This window comes from Pristis pectinata, chromosome 24 (genome assembly GCF_009764475.1).
Source record: "Pristis pectinata isolate sPriPec2 chromosome 24, sPriPec2.1.pri, whole genome shotgun sequence".
NCBI lineage: Eukaryota > Metazoa > Chordata > Chondrichthyes > Rhinopristiformes > Pristidae > Pristis > Pristis pectinata.
Window position 1 is genome coordinate 6,434,616 of NC_067428.1, and position 24,547 is coordinate 6,459,162.

Here is a 24,547-nt window from a genome sequence, read left to right on the forward strand (position 1 = left end):
TGGGTACGATGCTGTTGTTTCTCTGCAGTTGTCCTTTTGTTTCTTTGCTGCTCAACCCAGAACCGTGGCGGCTGGCTCATTAAAGTGTGCATGACAATGTTTGTATAAATTACTGTCTGCCCCCTCTGTACCTCGGAGAATTCCGTTGCAGACTCAGAGTAAGGAGATTTCTCCCTAGCAATATATTGCTAAATAAACGTGTTTGAATTAACCTGTGGCACTGTGTGATTTTACAGCAGACAGAATTGGGACTTCAAAAATCAGGTTAATAAGGGGACTTCCTGTACCTGAGTATCCAAACATCTTAACTTGGTGCAGTCTAAGGCATCACTCACCCTACTGTCTGTGAAATTACTCAATACACTCCTTATTTAAAAATCTGATCCATATCTAACTCAGAGAAACAAAGAACAGGGAAGAGGTTGCAATCGCGAGAGGCGGGGGAACTAGGAAAAACGTGATCACTCCAGCCATTACTTTGGGTGACATCACACTCCGGCTCTCCAACCTCATGTTCTCCCTCCAGCATCAATTTGCTCAATAGGTCATCAGACAGAACAGTTAAGAACCATGGACTAAATTACCCAACAGCATTCATTTGATTTATCAGCTTCGACAACATGGTTAAAATTATGATGCAATCTGTGTAGATAGTAACTTTCCTCACAACATCACACCAGGTCTTTGCACGTAAAACATTAAGTGGGAAAAGGCCCATCAGTCCCTTGAGTATGCTCTGCCATTTAATAAGATCATGGCTGACCCGAGTGCAACCTCAATTCTAGGTTGCTCTTACCCGTTAACCTTTCACACCCTTTCTTATCAAGAATCTACCTCTGCCGTAAAAATATCCAAACACCGTTTCCAATGCAGTTTGAAGAACATTCCAAAGACTCATAACTCTCAGAATAAAATTACCCCATTTGTCTTAGATGGGTGACTATTATTTTTAAGCAGTGAACACTCGTTCTAGATTCTCCCAAAGAAGAAACAACCCCGTGAAAACATCTGTCCCCTTTCTCATCTGGGGTACAACAGCAGCTGTCCAGTCTTTTGTGTGTAAATGCAGCCAGCCAATGCTATCATATTACCCACTAGTGCAGAACCACAGATATACAAGGCATAGCCAAACACAAGTATCCAAGTACCAGACAGATCCACAGCCACAGAGCACTTTACATAGTAATTCAATAGATTCCATCAAATTCTTTGTTTGAAAGCAAGGAAATGTCTGCAAAACAAACAAAGGCAAGGGACTTAAGTAAAATTATGGAGAGGCTAAAATAACTTTCCAAACCATAGCTTTATTTGTTATATTGGTACACCAACAGTTTATGCAGTGCTGGAAGAAGCCATTGCAGCACGTCTGGGCTTTGGAGTGGTACCTTCACGGAATCCATTCCTGCAAGAGGGAAGAAAGTGGTTAGGACACTGCAACACTTGATGGCCAGGATTTAATTTGAATACCAGGAGTCCCCAACGTCTCATGCAAGTGTTGTGAAATTCTCAAATTTTCTCCACAGAAGCGTCCACTTAAGTACATTGCACTGCTTCTCTCCAAACAACACAACTTGTATTTATCTATTGGGATTATTGAATCACAGACCACAGCTCTAACTTTAATCTACCCTCTACTAAAAACGTGACAATTCCCACTGATTACAATTTTGTGGGTGCACGGGCCCTGTGATCCTCTTTCAAGTGGCCCAGATAATGAGTATTATAAGTCCAACTGGCTTCAACTCATTTTGCAACATTCAGAGTTGCAGGGAAAATGCCTAACATTGCCCTGTGTTAACTACTGACTTCAAATGCTGTCTGAAACCAGTAACTTAGCATATGGCAACTTCAAATGCTGTCTGAAACCAGTAACTTAGCATATGGCAAAGATGAAACTTCTTTGCTATACATAATGCACGCATCTAGTGCCTTGACCTGCTAAGCCTCTGGGGATTTTTTAAATACTGGGCAATCACCCATGCCATTGTACACAGGACAAATTTAGATCACGTTAGACGACAGGAGTGCTGTTTCAGACCACAAGGGTTTAACACATGCCCATTTTAAAACTTTCTTTTGTAGTCAGACTCAATTGTTATTTTATTCATCTACCCAAATTCTCACTGCAGGACCTTAATTCCCATTGTCACAACTCATTGCCCTCAATATTAATTCCAATACCCAAGTGATTTTCTAAGTAAAGGATGTGACCCTTGGGTGGGTCATGGGATGTTTAAAAAAAATGGGATGCTATCGCTGCTCCTTTACATAAACAGTCTGTAGACCAGAGAACATATTGTGTCATACAGATGAACCATTTTGTCTGAAAGCCAGTTTTGTACCTGACAGAACAAGCCATTATGTCCAATTGGTCCAGAGCACAGGAGCTTTGGGGTAGCAATGATGGGTGCAATATGTTCAGGAGTGAGCCGCTGCTCAGTAGCACTTAAAAGGGTGCCCAGAAATTTTACATGGCGTTGGGTTCGTTTTACTTTCTGTGGAGGTATCACGTTTCCCCAAGAATGGAGTACGTTAAGTAGTCTGTTGCTGTCCGCGATGTTGGCGTTCTCTGAGGGGCTTGCCAATAAAAGGTCATTGACATACTGGACAACAGTGGATTTGTCAGAAAGTTGTAACTCTTGGAGTTGTTTATGCAAAACTTGGGAGAAAATAGTCGGGGAGTGTATAAAACCTTGCGGGAGACGTGTCCAAGTGTATTGCTGACCTTGGAAGGTGAAAGCAAACAGGTACTGCGAGTCGGGAGAGAGGGGAATTGCAAAAAATGCTTGCACCCAGCCCACTTGAACTGTTATTCAGTTTTCATATTTAGTACATCATTAGCCTTAACTGCTCAGAAACCTCATTCTTACCAATCTTGGCAAAGAAACTTCCCCCAAATTCCTCACTGAAATTATTAAAGATCAACTTACATTTTTGATCTCTACTTTCACATCTGTAGATGGAAACATTTTCTCTCCTCTATCTGCTACCATAATCAAGACTGTTCACAATCGTGATCTCCATCAGGTAAAATCTCACTCTTTTGTGCAATAAATAGCTATGGCCAGTTCAAACCTTGCTGAAGTATATACTCTCAGTTCCATTATCATCACAATCAATCGTTCGGGACTACAGCTTCTCCAATGTAGCATGGAACAAAGTGATTAACAAGTGCCAACAAATTTAACAAGACTTCTCTCCTCACAATTTCAAACTTCTAGACATGAACCCCAGTATCAGTTCTGCCCTTTTAATGTCTTTATTAATGTTTCGTAACTTCTACAGATATTTGTATCAGTAATGCTGGATGCGCAGTGCTTCAAGCAGTATGCAGCAAACTCTTTACCAAAACTCAACAATTCACTCATTTATATATAGATTTTGCCATTTATACACCCAATCTGCAAGTTTATTAATGTCTTAGATGTGTCACATTTTCCCCTAGTAACCAATTTAGTGTCTGCAAATTTTGAAATTATACCTCCATTTCCAAGTCTAATGGTACAGGTAAATGTGAACAGTGGTCCCACCATCAATTCCTGTGGAACACCATTTCTCATTTGCATTGGCTAATCTTTGTACCAGCTTTCCAATTCATAGTCAACTTGCTACTCTCTGCAATTTGTCCCAAATTCACGCATTCTGACTTAAGTCTCACATCTACGCTGAACACTAATGATTTATCAAAGGCCAGTTTACGATCAAAACATCAAACTATCTTCAACATCCTTACTTTCTCAAAGAATTTTAAGGTACACCAAACTCATTTCTCCATTAAGTCTTTGAATAAGGTTTCCATTTTCTTCTCCACCAATTCGTTAAACTTAACCGGGTTATAGTTCCCTGGATTTGATCCTTTTTTTAAAAAAATAGGAATAACATTTGTCTTCCCAAGTCCTCCCGTAACTTCCCTCTCAATTAGGTTCTATATATTAGTGCTGTGCTTCATCCTTTCCAGTTCTATTTTATATGCACAAATGCAATCCATCTTGGCAGAGTTTTACCCTTTAAGTTTGATGGTGATCATTCTTAAAAATTATATCCTCAAATAAATGGTTGCAAATTGTTTAATGTTTTACCATTTGCTTATATTTCAATTTGGGAAGAAAAGATTTAGAGGGGAGATTTGGAAAATGCTTTCACCAAGTGGTCAAGATGTAGAACTTAAAGAATGAAGGCAGAAACTCAACAATTTTTAAAAAGTATCTCAATATAACACTTGTGTTGCAAAACAACCGATGTTATAAGTGAAACTAACATTTATCTTATTTTGGAACTTTTTAAATAGCACAGTACAAACTGACACTGATAATTGTGTCATTTTTCCATAATCTACAGGGCAATGGACGAAGAGATAGAATGTGCAAATGGCCTAGAAAAGGATCTTTTTCCCCCAGAATAGGCATGATTGGTTGAATGGCAATCTCGTGTCAGGAAAAGACACATTTCGGATTACACCAACTCCCAACAGGAAGGTGCAATTGTCAATGATAGGTTAGTAAAGGCAGCTTCTCTGGAGACAGGGAATTTAAAATGGAAGTCAAGCTATAAAGATAAGAAGAGCACGATGACAAACTATAACCACTATTAATTTCTTAAACCCAATCTGCATTGACAACATTTGAATCACCAATTTGGCTCATGCTGCCTCAGCATTGTAGATTCATATTTACTCCTCTATCACAAGTCAAAACAGCACTGCTATTTTCTCCCATTTGGGAATGTCACCTCAATGTATGGTAAATGCTTATCATAACACTAATAGACAAAGCATATCAACACTGATTCCATAACCAGTACGGGTAGTTTGTGTCCTATAGCGGTTACGGATAGTCCTCCGTCATTGTATCCCTTACCTGAACCTCCGGAACACCACCTTCAGGTGCCTCATGCGACCTGTGCCAGTCGTGTTTCTCCTTTTGGCTTTCGCACTCCAGTTATCTACAAAAGAGACAGGAAGATAACTGTTGGCTCTTAAGCAACAATGATCCAAGCAAAATAAGTATTCACCCTGAATAAAAAAAAACTGTCCAAAGGACTTGACTGACCAAGCAGACTTTTACTATCTTCCAGCTCACTTCACATCACTAAATATTTAGCAATTAAAAGCAAATGAGTGGGGTGTTGCATGTGGAATGGGTAATACATGGAGGTGGTAGGGCTTTCTTCCCCACTGCATGGGGAAGCGGAATTGAGATCTTCAAGCAACTGTGGCATGTTTTCATTGGTCAACAGAGGGGCAGAAATAATTAAAGAGACAGGATTTCCATCTGCAGAAATTGCTAAGGATTTGTTAACCATCACTAAAGGAAGCCCATAAATTCTACGAAAGATTTTAATTCAAGAAGACATTGAAGGAATTGGAAAGCCAGGAATGGAATTAAAAGTGGTAACTTATTTGGAGAAAAATGCCTGCATGGATTTGCTAGGCCAAATTAAACTGTCTCCACGCTATACGTGAACAATGATGTTAAATGTTGTACCATTCAGAATGTCCCTTGGGGATTATAAACAAACCAATCCCCACCTTTTCTACAGACAGGTTACTACTTCTGTTCAACGTACGTTAAATGTCTTAAAGCTTCACCCAAAAGGTCAATCATATTAATTGAAGCCATGAAAATGGTGTCAGCACTCAAGAGGGCACCCAAACAGAAGCTAATCCTGGCCACTTAAATCCATTTGCCACAGAGATACTTACACTTCCTCTTTCTCTTGGCAGGATAGGCACATTTACCGCAGGTAGATTTCTGCAGGTGAAATGCTTTTGCTCCACACCGTCGGCAAAGGGTGTGAGTCTTGTTCCGCCTCTTACCAAATGATGACGTTCCCTTCGTCTGAAAGAGAATGAAAATAAAGACAATGAAAGAAACGTACAGGCATCAGTTTTTTAAAATTAGCTCCTCGAGTCATCCAATGTGCGAGATGACAGTCTGGCTGATCTACTTGGGCTCCAAGATTAGCCTACTAGAAGCTGGACATAAAAACAAGCACCTTTCTCACTTCAAACCACACTTGACCAGCAAAATAACTAGTAGGTGGTTAACAATTCTCCAGCAGCATTTTCAAGATGTTCCCAACAAACCACACAAGGTGGCATGACTTGTCCTTCACTCCCTAGCTGCCTAATGTGGCCAAAATGAGGAAGCTGCAACTGGGAACAGAAGGCTTCTGCTTTAATACCATGTTCAGCACTCCATATGTGCAAAATTCTACAACTGCTTTCATTAAACGACTTTCAGCCTCACAAGAGCTGCTCACATTTGTGGCCAGCTAGATGCCAACTATAGCTCCATTTTTGTTTTAAATCACATCAGTTAATTAGCCTATACCATATTAAGTACTGCTTTGAATTCACCAGTTCAATCAGTCTACATTGATCAATCTTGTTAGGGCATAGAACATACAGCACAGGTGAGTCATTCAACTCAAATGCACTAGAAGTTTGAAGGCTGTGACAAATGAGATGCCACCAGGGCACTATCTGCACATGATCTGCATCAATCATCAAGCAGAATACATCTATGCACCAAAGTGGCTGGTCAGGAAAATACAGAGTAGTAAGGTAATATACGCAGGTGAGTTAAACGAGCAAGGACATGATAGTTCGAAAATTATGTAGAAAGATCAGAGGTCAACCACTTGGTAGAAAAAATACAAAAGTGGAGGGCTGCTTAATTGATAGAATTGAAAGATAATAGTGTTCAGAAATATCTGGTGCCTATGGACAGCAAGCAATTAGGATAGCAAACTGCATGTTAACCTTCATTGCATGAGGATTTGAGTACAAAAGTAAAGGCATCTTACTACAGTCACTCAGGCCATAGAATATTGTGCACAGGTCAAGTCCTCTACCCAAGGATATACTTGTGATATTTTGAAATAATTTCCACAAAATTATGTCAATACGTAAACTATCTGAAGTGTTCATTAGGGAAAAGATCCAAGGCATTCACTATTTTGATAAGAGTAGGCAAATGTATGTTAATAAACATAATAGGCAAACCCCATTTCCTCTATTAACCATTGTTCTGATTCATCAACATCTGAAAGACAAGCCCATGTAAATATTTCACTGCCTATCCTCCTGAAGGATTTCATCTAAATAGTTAGCCAATCATTTCTTTTCTGGTGCTGACTAAGCAATACCATTTCTGTTCTATGTTATCATTACCCCTCCTGAATGTGCATTTTACACATGACAACCAGGAGGATGGCAAACCAAGGTAGTTTCCCATAATCTTAGATCCTACAACTAGCTCAACAAAGAATCAGAAAATATTAGAAATATACAACTGGTCAGGAAGTTCCGTACAGAAACCGAACTAATATTTCAGATTGATGAACCTTCATCAGATGAAATATTGGTTCTTTCTCCACTGATACAGTCTGAACTGCTGTGTATTTACATCATTTTCTGATTTTATTTCAGCACTCTTTGACTTTACTGATCAAAGATTATTGTCACATGTACCAAGATACAGTGGAAAAGCTTTGTTTGGCATGCCATTTGTACAAATCACTTCATCACATCAGTACATTGAGGCAGAAGTGGAAAGCAATAACAGAATGCAGAATGAAGTGCTACAGTTACAGAGGAAGTTCAGTGCAGGGAGACAGTAAGGTGCCATAAGGAGGTTGCCATAAGGACAGTAAAGCCATAAGGCGGTTGACTGTGAGGTCAAGAGTCCATCTGATTGTACTAGGGGGGTCTTACAACTGGGGGAGAGTGCTGTACTGGAGCCTGGGGGTATGTACTTTCAAAACACAAACACTCGGCGCTCCAAAATCGATCCCAGGTCACGCAGGCGGAGACCGTGTGTCAGACGGGACGGTAACGTGGGATGAGTATTTCAGCGGGGCTCGTACGGCAGAAGGCAAGTGACCAACGGGCGGTTCCACCAACAGACCAGTTAAAGCGACCGGTGCCCGCACCCCGCATCTTCTCCCCTGCCCCACGTATTCATCGGCGCGAAGCCGTAGCCGCGCACAGGCCGAGGCCTCGGGCTCGGCTGGAGCGGCAGCCGCGGGGGGAGGAGCAGATGCCGGGTGTCCGAGGCCTGGCAACACCCCCCCCCCCCCCGGGTAACAGGGTTGGAGCCCGCCGGCCGCCGCCATACGGGCGCGGGAAGTGATGGGGCGGTGCGGGGAGCCGAGGGGCGGGCAGCGGGCGGCCTCCGCTCGCCCGCCGGGGGAGGATGGAGCCGGATGGAGCCGCCCAGCCACCTCACTCACCATCGTCGCTGCGCGCCCGAGAGGCCGGAAGTTAGCGGGCGGCAACCTCTTATACCCCCATACCGGAAGCAATTCCCAGCGGGGTCTGACCTCCGGCGCGTCCTAGTTTCAAATCTGTCCCTGCGCAACCTGAGGCCGAACAATCGTTCCGGGCGTTCGACGTCCCTACTCACAAACTTCCCCGAGCCCCCCCTCGAATGCAAAGGCAACAGCGAGCTTGTAACCTCGCAGAATAATTTGTTTTCAGTTGAAAGGCAGAGCTGACTTCGTAAACCACGCTCCCCTCTTCTCAGTAATAGGAGGAGAGAATGCATGGACACCAAGACTGAGAGCACTTGTCTCTTTCTCTCTTGCCCAAAGGGCCAAGTGTCTGCAGGATTCTTGCAGCTCCAGTCTTGAGCATGAATCTCCCAAAAGTTAAATCTTCCAAAGTTGAATCTTCCAAAAGATAAAAACAAAAAGTACTCAGCAGGGTAGGCAGCATCTGTGGAGAGAGAAGAGGAATAGAGGCCATTGACCTTCCTTCAGGAGCAAAACACAAGGGAAACAAAGGACTGCAGATGCTGGAATCTGGATGAAAGGCACGATGATGCTGGAGGAACTCAGCAGGCCAGGCAGCATCCATGGGGGGGGGGGGGGGGCGCGGTAAACAGTGAGCAGTCAACATTTCAGGTCAGGACCCTTCTTCAGGACTGAAGATAGGAAAAGGGGAAGCCTGATAGATGGGAGGGAAAAGCAGACAATGACAGGCGGACAAAAGAGGGGAGGCGGGGTGGACACAGGGTGGTGATAGGTAGATGCAGGTAAGAGATAGTGATGGGCAGGTGCGGGGGAGGAGGGGAGAGTAGATCCACTGTGGGATGGGTCTGAGGTAAGGACAGAAAAAAGTAATCCCTACACCCAACCATGTCTCTTCTTTTCTTCCCTTTCCTAACTATCCCTTTTTTCTACCCCTTTTTTCTCTCCTTTGACCCATCCCCCAGTGGATCTGCTCTCCCCTCCTCCCCTGCACCTGCCTATCACTATCTCTTACCTGCATCTACCTATCACCACCTTGTGCCCACCCTGCCTCCCCTCTTTTGTTCACCTATCACTGCTCTGCTTTCCCCTCCTATATATTGGGCTTCTCCTTTTTCCTACCTTCAGTCCGGAAGTAGGGTCCTGACCTGAAATGTTGACCGCCTGCTTTTCTCCATGAATGCTGCCTGGCCTGCTGAGTTCCTCTCATAGTGTCTTTCATCAGGAGCAAAGCACAAACTGCTGGAGGAATTCAGTGGATCTGGCAGCAACTGTGGAGGCAGAGGGATGGTCGATGTTTCAAGTTGAGACCCTGCATCAGGAATTGACTTGACATGAGAAGATATTAAGATGCAGCAAATGGGGAGAAGAGGTGGGGAGAACAAAAGACGTGTGTACTGCTCAGTGGAAGACAGAAGGAAATCTAACCACAAACCTTGCTATTCAATGGCATTGCCATTGCCGAATACCACAAATGTAGGTAGCCAGTAGCCATTCTCTTTGGCAAAAAAAGGATTATGGATCAGGATGGCTAGCAACCAAAGAACCAATTAAGCTTGAGCCATGACTCACCTGCCTAGTTCTTACAGCCCTTCTTAAATTAGCCACCTTCCAGTCCTCCGGTACTTCACCCATGGCTAAAGATGATGCAAGTATGCACCAGGGCCCCAGCAATTTCTTCCCTGGCATCCCATGATGTCCTAGGATACAATTGATCAGGCTCTGGGAAAGGGATCTGTTTTAGGTCATTCACACATCCTACCTCTTGGTCCATTGTCCTGTTGATTATGAAAAATGACACAATTTTCTATGTCTATGTATGTACTGTGCTATTTACTTAAAAAGTTCCAAAATAAAGGACATGTTGGTTTTACTTATCACATATGTAGTTCTCCATCATGACAGTTATATTCAGGTTATACTTTTAAAATTTGTTATGCGTTTCTGCCTTCATCATTCTATCAGTCCCAGGCCGTGACCACCTGGTGAAAGCATTCTCCAAATCTCCCCTCTAAAGCTTTTTATCATAAATGTTAAATCTATCTCCCCTGGTTATGGAGCTCTGTCCCTGGGGGAACCATCCTTGCTGCTTTTCCTGACTAAGCCTCTTTAAAGTCTAGACTGAATTTCTCCTTGGCCACTCTGTTCCAAAGAAAACAATCCCAGTCTAATCAGGATTTCCACATTGCTATAATTCTCTAGCCCTGGCAACATCCTTGTGAGTCTCCTCTGTCCCTGTCCTGTCCTGTTGCATATTTCATAAAAATTCATGAATGGCACCTCACTTACAGAACTCTGACCTCTGCGCAGTATACACTTTCCTCAGAGGCTTTTATAAATGCAAGTGCTTGATGAAATATGAGGAGGCTTTCTGCCAATACCACCCTTTCGGGCAATGAATTCCAGATCACTACTTCCCTCTGGGTGAAAAAGCTTTTCTTCATCTCTTTTGCCCTTTGACCAATTACTCTAAGTGAATGCTGCTTGGTTTGTGATGTCTCTGTGCAGGGTAATTGGTCCTTCCAATTTAATTAAATTATAAGTTCCTTATTATTTCATATATTTCAATCAAGCTTCCCAAGTTGTAAATTGTATAATCTCTGCCTACACAATCTTCCCTCATAGCTGCCATTTCCTGTCCTGGCAACATCTTCGTAAACCCCTCCCTGGCATGTTCTTCGGTGCAACCACATTTTTCCAGTGATGTGGTGGCCAGAACTGTACACAGTACTCAAGCTGTGAGCAAATCTGTATTGTAAAACTAACTGTTGCATAAACTCTCTCCTCTTAGATTCCATGTCTCAGCCAATTAAGGAAAGCATTTTATATGCCTTTTTAACCATCGTATTAACCTGTCCTGCTATCTGTGGGCATGTATTCTTCAATACTCTCATTTATTGGTGTTCTCTGGTCTTGTTGCATCAGCTCAAATGCATTAACTCACAGTTCTTCCAACTGAATTCTATTTGGCACCACACTGCCCATCTCACTAGACCATCTCTGTCGTTCTTGCAGTCTCAAACTTTCCTTATCACTGTCAAGCACTGGTCAATTTTTGTTTCATCTGCAAACTCCTTTAATGTGCCCCTTACATTTAAGTCTGAGTTATTTACATACACATGATTACAAAAAGCAAGGGACTGAGTGCTGAGCCTTGTCTTGTCTTCTACATAAAACATAGAACAGTACTGCACAGGACAGGCCCTTCAACCCACAATGTTGTTCTCTTCTCTCTTAGGCAGTCCCTCAGAACTGAGCATGATTTGCTTTCACCCTGTGATGACTGAAGAAGCCAATTTGGGACTTGCAGACTCTGTCATAGGGAAGCAGGAGGTGCCTGACAGGGGGTTGGTGGAATTAAATAACTTGTGAGGTGGTGTGCTCCTTCCGTCATTTACACAGTTCTCGTGTGTGGTCCCCATGCATGGACTCAAGCTTCTCAGTGCAATCCCAAAAGCTCCTTCTCCACTGAGCAGTCAGGACCAGGGCATTCCCAAGCATCAGTGAGGACATTGCACTTTTCCAAGGGAACTTTGAGAACACCCTTGAATCTATTCCTCAGTCCACTTGATACTCCTCTCCTGTGCAAGAGTTTGAAGTTTGTTTTAGTGGTTTGGTGTTGGGATGTGGCAGGAGCCTGAGGGCTTGTACCACCAGGCTTAAGGACAGCTTCTACCCCACTGTGATAAGACTATTGAACGGTTCCCTTATACGATGAGGTGGACTATGACCTCATGATCTATCCTGTTGTGACCTTGCACATTATTGCACTGCACTTTCTCTGTAGCTGTGACACTTTACTCTGTACTATTATTGTTTTTACCTGTACTACGTCAATGCACTCTGTACTAACCCAATGTAACTGCACTGTGTAATGAATTGACCTGTACGATCGGTATGCAAGACAAGTTTTTCACTGTACCTCGGTACAAGTGACAATAATAAACCAATACCAATACATGGACTGTCTATTGGTTCTGACAGAGTATGATCAGGGCCTCAGTGCTGGGAATGTTAGCCTTAGAGAGGATGCCCTGCTCCCATGTGCACACAACCCTTATTGAATCCCATAAACACCCGTGCTGGGAATGTTAGCCTTAGAGAGGATGCCCTGCTCCCATGTGCACACAACCCTTATTGAATCCCATAAACACCCGTCAACCTTTCCCCTTTGCTCCTGCCACCAAGCCACTGATCTAATCTGCCACTGTCCCTTGAATTTCATGTGCTTTTACTTTCTTGACCAGCCCACCGGGTATGACCTGAATTTACTTCGGGTAAAATCAAAATTGGATTGCATGGTGCTGTTTCTCCCAGCACTACATGGTCCAATTTCAACACAATATTCTTACCCTGGAGCTCAGCCAGTAAGGAGTAAAGTTAGGAAGGAATTTTTTATGTAATGTTAAAGTTTGCAGGAGCAGTGCGACACCTTCGATCCTCAGTAACAAGTCAGTTTAGAGCCCCTGTATTTAGGGTCATTGAATCATAAAGCTGGGAAACAGCCCACCAAGCTCACAGCGACCACCAGACACACACTTATACCAATCCCACTTTATTCTCCCCACCTTCCCATCAACTTCTCACAGATACCACCACACACCCACACACTAGGGGCAATTTACAATGTACCAACACACACATCTTTGGGATGTGGGAGGAAACCAGAGAGCCTGGAGGAAACCCATGCAGACACAGTGAGAATGTGCAAGCTCCACACAGGAGGTTGGAATTGAACCCGGATCACTGGAGCTCTGAGGCAGGAGCTTTACTAGCTGTGCCACTGTGCTGCCCTCAAAACTATTTGTTACTTTTCCAAATTATTAACTGAATTTAAATTCCACAGATGCCATAGCTGCCTTACCAGTCTGGTAACAACCACAGCTGGTATGACTGAATTTCATAGTGAACGGTAAAGGTAAATGCTGAGTTAAGAATGCATTGCGGGCTGCTAATTAAAGAAGAACTGAAAATCCTTCACCAGGGCTCCCAACTGTTCAAAGTGTGGTCCAGTTAGATGGCTTGTGTGGTCCCTGCACTTGTGCTTCAAGTGTGGGATTTACAACAGCACAGCAAGCTGAGGACCTCGATAATCTGGGAACATCCTCAGATAAAGAGTCATCGAGTCATACAGCACAGAAACAGGCCCTTCGGCCCAACTCATCCATGCCTATCAAGATGCCCATCCCATTTGCCCGCATTTGACCCATATCCCTCCAAACCTTTCCTATCCATTTACCTGTCCAATTGTCTTTGAAACGCCATGCACCTGTCCAAATGCCACTACCCCAAAACACAACCCTCATTCCCACCTGACCCTATGGTGCATTGGAAAAGTAGATATCCACGCTCTTGAATCAGTATTTGATCTCATGTCTATTTCTGCTCAAAAATTGGAGGCCGATAAGTTAACTCAGATACTTTATGAAATATTGCTCTTCTCTTCAAACTGAATTTTGCTTTTTTATAACACTACAGCAAACCAAAGGGTTGTCAGAATGCATGAGTGCAGTTGTCCGTGCTGTGGTACATTAATGCTTATCATGGAATAATTACTTGGGCTCAGTCCTGTTTTTGTGCAATTACTACCAAAGCTTGCAGTGTGATCTTGACCAGCTAGGAAAATGGGCTGAAGAATGGCAGATGGAATTTAATGCAGACAAGCGTGAGGTGTTGCACTTTGGGAGGACAAACCAGGGTAGAACTTGAACTGTGAATGGTAGGGCTCTGAGGTGTGTGGTAGAACAGAGGAACATGGGAATACAGGTTTGTAGTTCTTTGAAAGTGGCATCACCGATAGATAGGGTGGTAGAGAGAGCTTTTGGTATTGACCTTCATAAATCAGGAGTTGGGATGTTACATTGAAATTGTATAAGGTGTAAATACTATATTCCTCCCTCACTCTTATAGAGGTATACAAAATTATAACGGGTATAGCCAGGGTGAACACATGCAAGCTTTTTCCCCTATGGTTGGGTGAGACTAACTAGAGGATATAGGTTTAGGGTGAAAGGTGAAATATTTAAGGGGAATCTGAGGGGAAACTTATTCACTCAGAGTGGCGCAACTGTGGAACGAGCTGCCAGCGGAAGTTAGTAGATTTAAGAGAGGTTTGGACAGGTACATGGATGGGAGGGGTTTGGAGGGATATGGTCCAGGTGCAGGTCGATGGGACTGGGCAGATGATCAGGGGGCATGGACTAGATGGGCCAAAGGGCCTGTTTCTGTGCTGTGTGCTCTATGACTGCAGTTTTGATTTATATTATTTATAATCGGTTTGTCTGCAGTTCCTATAGAGAGCCACTGAGCAGCAGCAAAGTAAGTTCAACCCTGTGCCAGATTTGAGGAGGAAGTACTTTGAGACACCTGCAATAACTAAACCAGGAAATTAAAAAGTAAAGTTTCCAACATGCACAAGTGAAGCAACTGGATCAGTCCAGGTCTGGAGTTCAGAATATCTAACTGAAGATATTCCAATTTAACCCACGTCTCTCACTCTAAGGAAGGGCTCTTAACTGATGAACACCACCACCATAACCTAACTGGAGTCTGTAATTCTGACCGTCCTTTCACGCTTACCCCCAACTCTCTGATCATAAGATCATAGAATCTCGGAAATATTGACACAGTAGAAGCTTATTCTTACTTTTATCCAGGAACCACCCCAACCACCCCCCATTCCTGTAAGTCCTTCACCCCAGTCAGCCTATCATCAGCTGCCTTCATTTTATTTGCCCATTGGCAGCATTCTCCCACTGCCATCTTGACACCACTGGAAAATTTGGGGTGTTGCTGCCCACCCCTTCACTGCCGCCATCAGATTTCTGAACAGTGCATGAAACCATGAACAGTACCTCCTTATTCCCTTTTTTTGCACTATTTACTTATTTTTGTAATTTATGGATTTTTATGATTTTACACTGTACTGCTGCCACAAAACAACAAATTTCACATCATATGTCAGTGATAATAAATCTGATTCTAATACAATCCCCCAGCCACACATCAAAGCGTTGAACCATTACTGGCTCTTATGCAGCAGGGAATCTGAGGATGCATTGCAAAAGTGGGCCTTACGTCTCTGCATATCACTGATTCGGTAATTAGATGACTTGTACAGCTTCACCTCCCTTCCCCTGTCATTTGACAGCATCATTTTCACCTTTCCTACTATCCCTTGACCAAATTTACCTGTTTAACCATAGTCTATTCTGGGTCACTGATAGAGAGGGAAGAACACAAAGCTTTGAGATTTACTGGAGAGAGTTCCTGCTTCCTAACTCTTTGTATAGGATACCATGGTTCCTCGGGAACTATTTAACCCACAGTTGAGGCAAATCTGCCTTATAACAGTTTTATGTGGGCTTTACCAAGAGAAGGTGCAGATTAAGGTCCAGCTCTAATCTCCCGAAGTTTGGAGAATGATGTCAACGTTGAAACAGCTGGGGCACCGTGACGATACATTGTCAAACAGCCAAGAGATAAGAGCTGGCGTGGGCAGTTGTAATAAAATCTTCAAATTCCCCTAACACCTTCAACAGTACTCCGAGTACTCACTACCTCTGTCAACAGCACACTTCTGCTGTAGAGTGTACAAACTATAAATTCCCCAAAACTTCTTCATCAATACCTTTTAAATCTCTAGGCCCAAGAAAGGCAGGGGAAGCAGGAACATGTTGTTAGGGGTTAATCAGGAGCTATGGATTTATTACAAACAAGAACCAGTCTTCAAAACAAAACTGTTCACAATTTAACTTCCACTGATACTTTAAGGCCATCGAAACCAGTCATCAGGTGTGGGACATTCTGATTCTGTACCATTGGAACTACGCTGGAGAAGACAATAGATGTTGCTCGACCCTCATTGAAATCCTTATGACGAGATCAGGGAAGCCAGCTCCTGTATTAACACAGTGTAAAAGATATATTCCTGCCACTTAGTACACAGTTCAGGGCATGTCTGTTTTGTCACTTAATATTCTGGCTGTTTGTTTATCTGGGGAGCCATCCCTCAACACTGTAACATAAGTATTTTGGATGTCTGGTGTTTTGTGCTCAGAGCCCCTCAGACCAGCCAACAGTATTTGAATATTCAGAGGGGTTCTGCCAGTTGAACTGTCCTCCCATTGTAAACATGTAATTCTGCAAAGTTACCTGTCTGCACTCAAAATGTTAATGTTAAAATAGGTAATTATAGCTATTGAAACTGTAGTTGATTGTTTATTGGTTTCTTTGTATTTAAAAGGTATAAAACATCAGACAGGAGAAATAGACCTGCTTGTGTTGAATATAGACCTTTCATGTCTACCAGCTTCAGTCTCCAGTGACTCAGTCACAGTCGCAACACATAGAAACTGATAAATTCTACCCCCCTCCCCCAACAAGTCACACATTATCCCAGTTTAGGAGTACTATACATCCCCATTCCTTCTTTACTGCTGGATTGAAATCCTAGAACTCCTTACCCAGGAAGTCAGGAACACTTAAAGAGGCAACTCACCAACACCTCTCGAGGGGTTATGCATGTACAATGAATGTTGGCCTTGCCAGCAACTGCTACATGCTGCAAATGAAAAAAAGATTAATGATCAAAGAATGTATATTAGTTGTGCATCTTGACAACCAATATACATTCTTTGAAGCATGATCTCTTTCTCCCACCTCCCAAATAATTTCCAAGCATGCCATCGTACCTTTCAATTCTCTTGTGCAAGTCTAGATTTTCTGGAAGCCCGTTTAGAAAATATCCATAGATCCATGCCAACACAGCTCCCATTGAGCCCCCCAAACGCTCACCAAGGCCCAACTTACACACAGCCCCTTCCTGAAGTAATTCAGCTATGTTAAAATATGACTTACACTTTACAAATCGAAGCTGAATTTCTCTGCTCAACTTACACTTGTTCAAGTGCTTAGCCACCTGATAGATTTCAGTGACTTCCCTACAACTGACATGGGTATTGGTATTGGTATTGGTTTATTATTGTCACTTGTACTGAGGTACAGTGAAAAACTTGTCTTGCATACCGATCATACAGGTCAATTCATTACACAGTGCCGTTACATTGAGTTAGTACAGAGTGCATTGAGGTAGTACAGGTAAAAACAATAACAGTACAGAGTAAAGTGTCACAGCCACAGAGAAAGTGCAGTGCAAAAAGGTGCAAGGTCACAACAAGGTAGATCGTGAGGTCAGAGTCCATCTCATTGTATAAGGGAACCATTCAATAGTCTTATCACAGTGGGGTAGAAGCTGTCCTTAAGCCTGGTGGTACGTGCCCTCAGGCTCCTGTATCTCCTACCCGATGGAAGAGGAGATAAGAGAGAATGTCCTGGGTGGGTGGGGACTTTGATTATGCTGGCTGCTTCACCAAGGCAGCGAGAGGTAAAGACAGAGTCCAAGGAGGGGAGGCTGGTTTCCGTGACGCGCTGGGCTGTGTCCCCAATTTTCTGCAGTTTCTTGCAGTCCTGAGCAGAGCAGTTGCCATACCAAGCTGTGATGCATCCAGATAGGATGCTTTCTATGGGTCATCGATAAAAGTTGGTGAGTGTCAAATGGGACATACTGAATTTCATTAGCCTCCTGAGGAAGTAGAGGTGCTGGTGAGCTTTCTTGGCTGTGGCATCTATGTGATTTGACCAGGACAGGCTGTTGGTGATGTTTTCTCCCAGGAACTTGAAGCTCTCAACCCTCTCAGCAACTCAGCACCGTTGATGTAAACAGGTGCATGTAAACCGCCCCCTTTCCTGAGGTCAATGACCAGCTCTTTTGTTTTGTTGACATTGAGGGAAATGTTTTAGTCATGACACCATGCCACTAAGCTCTCTCTCTCCTTCCTGTACTCCGACTCAGTGCTGTTTGAGATACAGCCTACAACGGTGGTAATCATCTGCAAACTTGTAGATGGAGTTAGAGCAGAATCAGGCCACACAGTCATAAGTATATAGGGAGTAGAGTAGAGGGCTGAGGACGCAGCCTTGTAGGGCACCAGTGTTGAGAATAATCGTGCCGGAGGTATTGCTGCCTATCCTCACTGATTGCGATCTGTTGGTTAGAAAGTCAAGGATCCAGTTACAGAGTGAGGTGTTGAGTCCCAGGTCTTGGAGTTTGGTGACGAGTTCGCTTGGGATTATAGTATTGAAGGTGGAGCTGTAGTCAATAAACAATAGTCAAACTTAGGTGTCTTTACTGACCAGATGCTCCAGAGCTGAGTGTAGGGCCAGGGAGATGGCGTCCGCTGCAGACCTGTTTCACCGATAAGCGAATTGCAGTGGGTCGAGATTGTCTGGGAGGCCAGAGTTGATGTGTGCCATGACCAGCCTCTCGAAGCACTTCATGATGGTGGATGTCAGATCCACTGGTCGGTAGTCATTGAGGCATGTTACCTTGCTTTTCTTTGGTACCAGGATAATAGTGGTCTTCTTAAAACAGGTGGGATCCTGAGATTGAAGCAGGGAGAGGTTAAACATCTCTGCAAATAGTTCTGCCAGCTGATCAGCACAAGATCTGAGTACACGGCCAGGGACCCCATCTGGGCCAGATGCTTTCCTCGTGTTCACTCTCTGGAAGACTGATCTTGCGTCCGCAACAGTGACCATGGGTTCAGTTGCATTGGAGGCTGGCAGGGTGGGTGGTGACAATCCACTTCTCTTCTGTTCAAAATGCACGCAAAATGCGTTAAGCTCAACTGGAAGGGATGCGATGTTGTTTACTCTGCAGCCTGTCTTCGTCTTGTAGCCTGTTATGGCATGTAAGCCCTGCCATAACTGATGGCTGGTCTGGGACTCAAAATAGAGTTGGTATTGCCTCTTGGCCTCCCTGATAGCTTTCCGAAGGTCATATCTCGATTTCTCGTACAGATCAGGATCACCAGATTTGTGTGCAGCAGTCCTCTCCTTCAGTAGGGAGTGGATCTCCCGGTTCATCCATGGGTTCCTGTTTGGGAACACCCATATTGTCCTCTTTGGTACACAGTCCTCCACACACTTGCTGATAAAGTCTGTGATGGTGGTGGCATACTCATCTAGGCTGGCAGCTGAGTCTTTGAACATGGACCAGTCCACTGTCTCAAAGCAGTCGTGTAGGAGCTCATCTGCTTCCTCAGACCAGCACTGCACGACTCTCTGTACCGGATCCTCCCGTTTCAGTTTCTGTTTGTGTGCGGGGAGAAGGAGCACAGCCTGGTGGTCTGATTTCCCAAAGTGAGGATGAGGGGTGGCTCAGAAGGCATCTTTGATGGTTGTATAGCAGTGGTCAAGGGTGTTAGCGTCCCTGGTGGAGCAGGAGATGTGCAAATAGTATTTCGGTAACACACTCTTGAGGTTGACGTGTCTGTAATTATTTGGTTCCTCTCTTACTTCCTCAAGTAACAATGGCAATTTTCAAATCCATTAACTCTGAGGGAACTTTGGAAAATTATTATTCATGCACTTGCAATTTGTTTACCTATTTTTTTTCATAACTTAGGAGGAAATTATTAGCTCCTGGATATTTGTCTCTTAAATGCACTCCTTTACCATTTTTGTCATATTAAATTCAGTTTCTCCTCTTCATTTATTTTTAATTTGACATAAAATCTCTACTTCCTCCTTTTTCCATAATATGAAGTTGAATTCAAAGCACTTACTTAACATCTGCTGATTTTTTAATTTCAATGAAAGATCACCTGTGCCTGATTTTAATGGGAAAATATTCCCCGTTTATCTCCCTCTAGTTGTTACTAATTTACTTTCAAAAACCTTTGCTGTCAGTTTAACATGCTGCGTGAGTTTTTCACCGTAATCCTTTCCCTCCTCTAAATACTTATATCCACCTGTGTCTTTTTATAGCATCCACTGGATTTTGTCTTTTCTTCCATTTTTATAAATATATTTCTAGCTTGATACAACACATTTCCTCATTTGTTGACCATGGTTGCCCTTTTAAGCTATTTTTGTACTGCACCAAATATTTCTTTGAACACTTCCAATTGTGTGGTTCACCCATTAGGTTTATCCATTGGCAGTTCAGCTTGGCTTCCTGTGATCAATTCTTATCTCGTCACGTTGAAATTTGTCTTACCCATGTTTAAAGCTTTTGTTTTTAATCTCTCACGCATTTGACTCATTATTCTTGAGCTGGTGCTCAGAGTTCTGCTCCTCTGTTCTTTCCCCCAGTGACCTGCTTGTTTTACTTTTAAATAGTAATCCCATTCTCTTTGGAAAGTTACCATAAAATCTGCATCCATCTGTCAGGCACAGCATTCTAGATCATAATGACTGTGTGAAAATCTCCTCACCTTTTGCCCCTTTATTTAAATCTGTGAAAAAGCAACTTGCAAGGATTACGAAAATCCATGCAAATATTCTTATGTTAGGTATAAGGGTGGTTTGGAACAATGTGATGTGATCAAATTTCCAATAGATAGATAGATAGATATCTTTATTAGTCACATGTACATCGAAACACACAGTGAAATGCATCTTTTGCGTAGAGTGTTCTGGGGGCAGCCCTCAAGTGTCGCCACACTTCCAGCGCCAACATAGCATGCCCACAACTTCCTAACCCTTACATCTTTGGAATGCGGGAGGAAACCGGAGCACCCAGAGGAAACCCACACAGACACGGGGAGAACATACAAACTCCTTACAGACAGCAGCCGGAATTGAACCCGGGTCACTGGTGCTGTAATAGCGTTACGCTAACCACAACACCACCGTACCTGTAAAGAAATATTTCATGAAATTGGAATTCATCTTCTTTGGTACATTAAATTGGAGCTATATATAATGTTAATGCAAAAAAAACATGAATTTGGATAAATGTTTAAAATAACATTAGTATGTTTACACCCAGAATCATGCACTAAATTGTGACTGCATGGTTTCCAATGGGACCGGGAGGAATTGAGGCAGCTTCCAATTCTTTGCCTGTGAGGACCATTAGTCCTTAAAGATTACTCTCTATGACCGTCAGACACAACATGCACTATGGATGGCAGGAAGGAGAGAGGATGCAGGGGAAAGAGAGGGAGTCCCTAAATTTAATGAAATAGACCTGGTATTTTCTTCAGGAGGGAGGTCCTCGGTGACAGGCAGACAGAGGGATCTCCTTGGGCCACTGCAAGAGGAGAATCTTCACTCATTCACACCCAGACAAGATGTGTCAGGGGGAGCTGCCCACCACTGAAAACAGTTGGTCATATCTGACATCTCCAATTTATGGTGATAAAGGGGAAAATAGGTTTCACGCAACTGGTGACATCATAAGTTGTGTGTTTGAAGCTGATGTGAATTGCCATGAAAGTGCCGAGAGTAATCCCCCGGTAGGTAATATTTCACCTGGAAGTAATACCTGCCTCTGCATTAATTTGTTCTATATGTGATCTGATGGGTACCAGGCCATCTAGCTTCTAGAAGATAGTTTCTCAGTCAAGAGAACTTCAGAAGATGCAATGTTCTCAAAATCCTGGTGTGAAATGAACTGACCTTAATGGCTCCCATTAATGACCCAGCTCAGGTTTTCCAAGGCTGGGGTTATCACTGGAATGTGTCTCATCTTGCAGGAAGATCTTTGGCCATACTGTCATGTCTGGACTTCCCTCTCCATGAAGGTCAAGTCACCTTGGGTCTTTCATTTTAAGGTTTTATTTGTTACTGTTATTTTGCGCACAGTAATTTTTGTGAGTACCTGTTCCTGACACAATGTCATTTCTTTTAGATGTCTGGTATGCTATCCTCTCCCTCTACTGTAAACACCGATGAAATGTAATTAAGAAACAGTTAACTCTTCAAGTCGATTATGTTTCGGATACTGCCTGACCTGTCAAACGTTTCCAGCAATTTTGGTTGTTATTTCAGATTTCCTGCCTATTGGGGCACACATATGGAAGAATTATAAAACAAACTTTCCAATGTATTGTAATTGTTCAATATGTGTGTCATATCATTTACAATATTATAGTAATCTGTTCTTAGAGTCAAAAGGCTGGGAATGTTGACATTTTGCAGCTGATTAAAGAGGTTTCATATCTTAGCATTGATTAGTAAGTTTACAAGAGGGTAGAAGTTGTGTGTTGACTGCAATAAAGTCATGGATGACAAACTTAAACAGGAGAATGTCTATGAATGTTATTTACACAGTCCTGAGAGAGAATTTTATGATAAGTTGTTGGTTAAAACTGAAGTTCATGGGAGTGAAGAGAGTTTATTTATCTGGTTAATAACTTGACTGAGCAGCAGGAGAATGAAAGTGGGGATAAAGGGCAGGTACTCAAATTGGGCGAGTGGTGTTGGGACAACATTCACCATCTTGTAAACAACTTAGACGATGGGATAAAAGGTCACACACAAATCCAAGTTCTCAGATAACTACAACTGGAGCCAGAAGAGGTGTGGAGAGTGGGTGGGATGGAGTGGAGGGCTTGGGGGTGTCTGGATTCAGTTACTGGGACACTGAGCATATTTGCAATAAGAGACCACGTTTCTGGTCAGTGCAGAAGAATGTTGGTGGCAGAAATTTGTGCAGAATGTGGGAGGATGTAGCTAGGGTGTAACCTCAATTGAGCAAAGTTGGAAGAAGCTTTATGCCCTGATCAGGTGTGCTTTTTCATACTGACATTTACATACCTTCAAAAGGCTTGTATTCCAAAGGACTGCTACAGACACGGTATCATCTATTGATTTGCAACTATTCAAAAGAACATGGGCATCCATAAAGAAGGAACATTCCTTGTTTCTTCCCCTTTCTGCAGTTGTACTCCTTGTTGGGTCCTTTGGTCTGCTGCTTTTTATAAATTCATTTTATGAGAACAAGGCCAGCGCTTATTGCCTGCCTCTTATTGTCCTAGAGGAGCTTGTGGTGAGCTGCCTTCTTGAATTGTTTCAGACCTTCTGGTCTTCCAAAAAGCTATTGGCTATTGAATTCCAGGAGCTAGACCCAGTGATGATAAAGGACTGGTGATACCCCAGTTAAGCGTCAGATGAATCCATTGCACAAATGGACCATCTCGGGGGGCACCACTCTTGATAATCGGAGGTGGAAACACATAACTTGGATGCAGCAAACTGATCTGATCAGCAAGATGTGCCACTTCCCTACACAACACATCATTTAATGCTGGGGCCCTCTCACCTAAGCTTGTCCACTTAACACCCCTATAAATGGGGGTCTTCAACAGAGGGGGCACATTGCAAAAGATTATTTCCCTTAAGTTTTACTGCCTCTGCCACAAGTCCCTCTCTCAGAGGTGGCTGTGATAACTAGCGTAGGTGCAGAACAAGCAGGAGAGAAAAATTGCAAAGAAGGAATCAGCCTCACATCAGGGTGTAGACCAACCATTGCCAGAACAATGTGGCAGCAATGGGCAGTGGCAGGAGTCTACAGTGCTCACAATAAAGAAGGTTGCCGCTATGCACCTACAATCTTCAAGGGAAGGCATCGTTCACGTCGAGAATAGCCTGGAGCATGTTCACATGGCATACATTTCACTAGCAGGCTTCCTCAGTGCAGCACAGCATATGGTACAGCATTTTCAGTTATCCTGCAAGATCACAAGTGCAATCAGATCAAGCACTTCAACAGGGCTGGAATATTCACAGAGATTTATAACAATAACAGACAAAATCAAATGTAAACACGAAGTAAGGAGTTGTCTTAAAATTAAGTGCCTTACTGCCCCTCACGCTTCACCACTTATACGCAGGCTTACAGGTCTTAGCTCTTAATCGCAGTGTCCCCGGTTAGCTGCTGTCTTCCTACTGGGAGCCTGCTCCACATCACTTTGAGTCCCACAGGTGTCCTTGTTGAACCACGAGAAGCTCTCGCCCACAAGGGGCTAGTTTCAAAATGCTGGCCAGGGTAAGGTGAAGATGCAGTCAGTAATGGCTGGCCACGGATCACACTGCCTGGGAGCTCGTAGTGCCAGTTGACTTGGTTCCCACTGGAGATGAGATATCGATATGTTGAACTTGCACACCAGGCCACCTCATAGAGAAAATGATAAGAGTACAATGATGGCGTTCAGATTGCTCCACCAGGCCAGCAGCTGAACCCTCAGAGACAGCTCTCTGTGTAGTCAGGAGTGTGTGCACAAAGGGTGCACAGCTGTAGTCCCACGTGCCATTGCTGTTCTCCTGTAGGAGAGTGATCTAATCACATGTGGCATCTCTCTGCTCATATGGAAGAGCGATCAGCGTCTCTTTGTTTCTGGAGCTCTGTGAACTGCTCATGGCTTGCATCCCAGTGTCCACTGACAGCAGCAATCTCATCAGGATTGGCAGCTCGCTGCTCCAGAAGCAATTTGCTTATGTGTGG

At 43.4% G+C, this 24,547-nt stretch overlaps 1 protein-coding gene across 1 annotated transcript; it reads right to left on the bottom strand.

Annotated features, from left to right (window-relative positions):
* Positions 1-1,284: 1,284 nt before the first annotated feature.
* On the bottom strand, positions 1,285-8,322 carry rpl37 (ribosomal protein L37). Its single transcript, XM_052038350.1, has 4 exons — positions 8,236-8,322; positions 5,702-5,837; positions 4,857-4,941; positions 1,285-1,402 (listed from the first exon to the last, which is right to left on the bottom strand). Exons 1-4 carry the CDS (start codon positions 8,236-8,238, stop codon positions 1,333-1,335), a joined length of 294 nt encoding a protein of 97 aa, XP_051894310.1. The 5' UTR covers positions 8,239-8,322; the 3' UTR covers positions 1,285-1,332.
* Between the last annotated feature and the right edge of the window lie 16,225 nt (positions 8,323-24,547).

Coding starts and splice junctions, on each gene's coding strand:
- rpl37 (XM_052038350.1), bottom strand. Junction 4,942..5,701: donor TGCCAAGAGAAAGAGGAAGT/GTAAGTATCTCT, acceptor TCTCTTTTGTAG/ATAACTGGAGTGCGAAAGCC. Junction 1,403..4,856: donor GTGGTGTTCCGGAGGTTCAG/GTAAGGGATACA, acceptor TCCCTCTTGCAG/GAATGGATTCCGTGAAGGTA.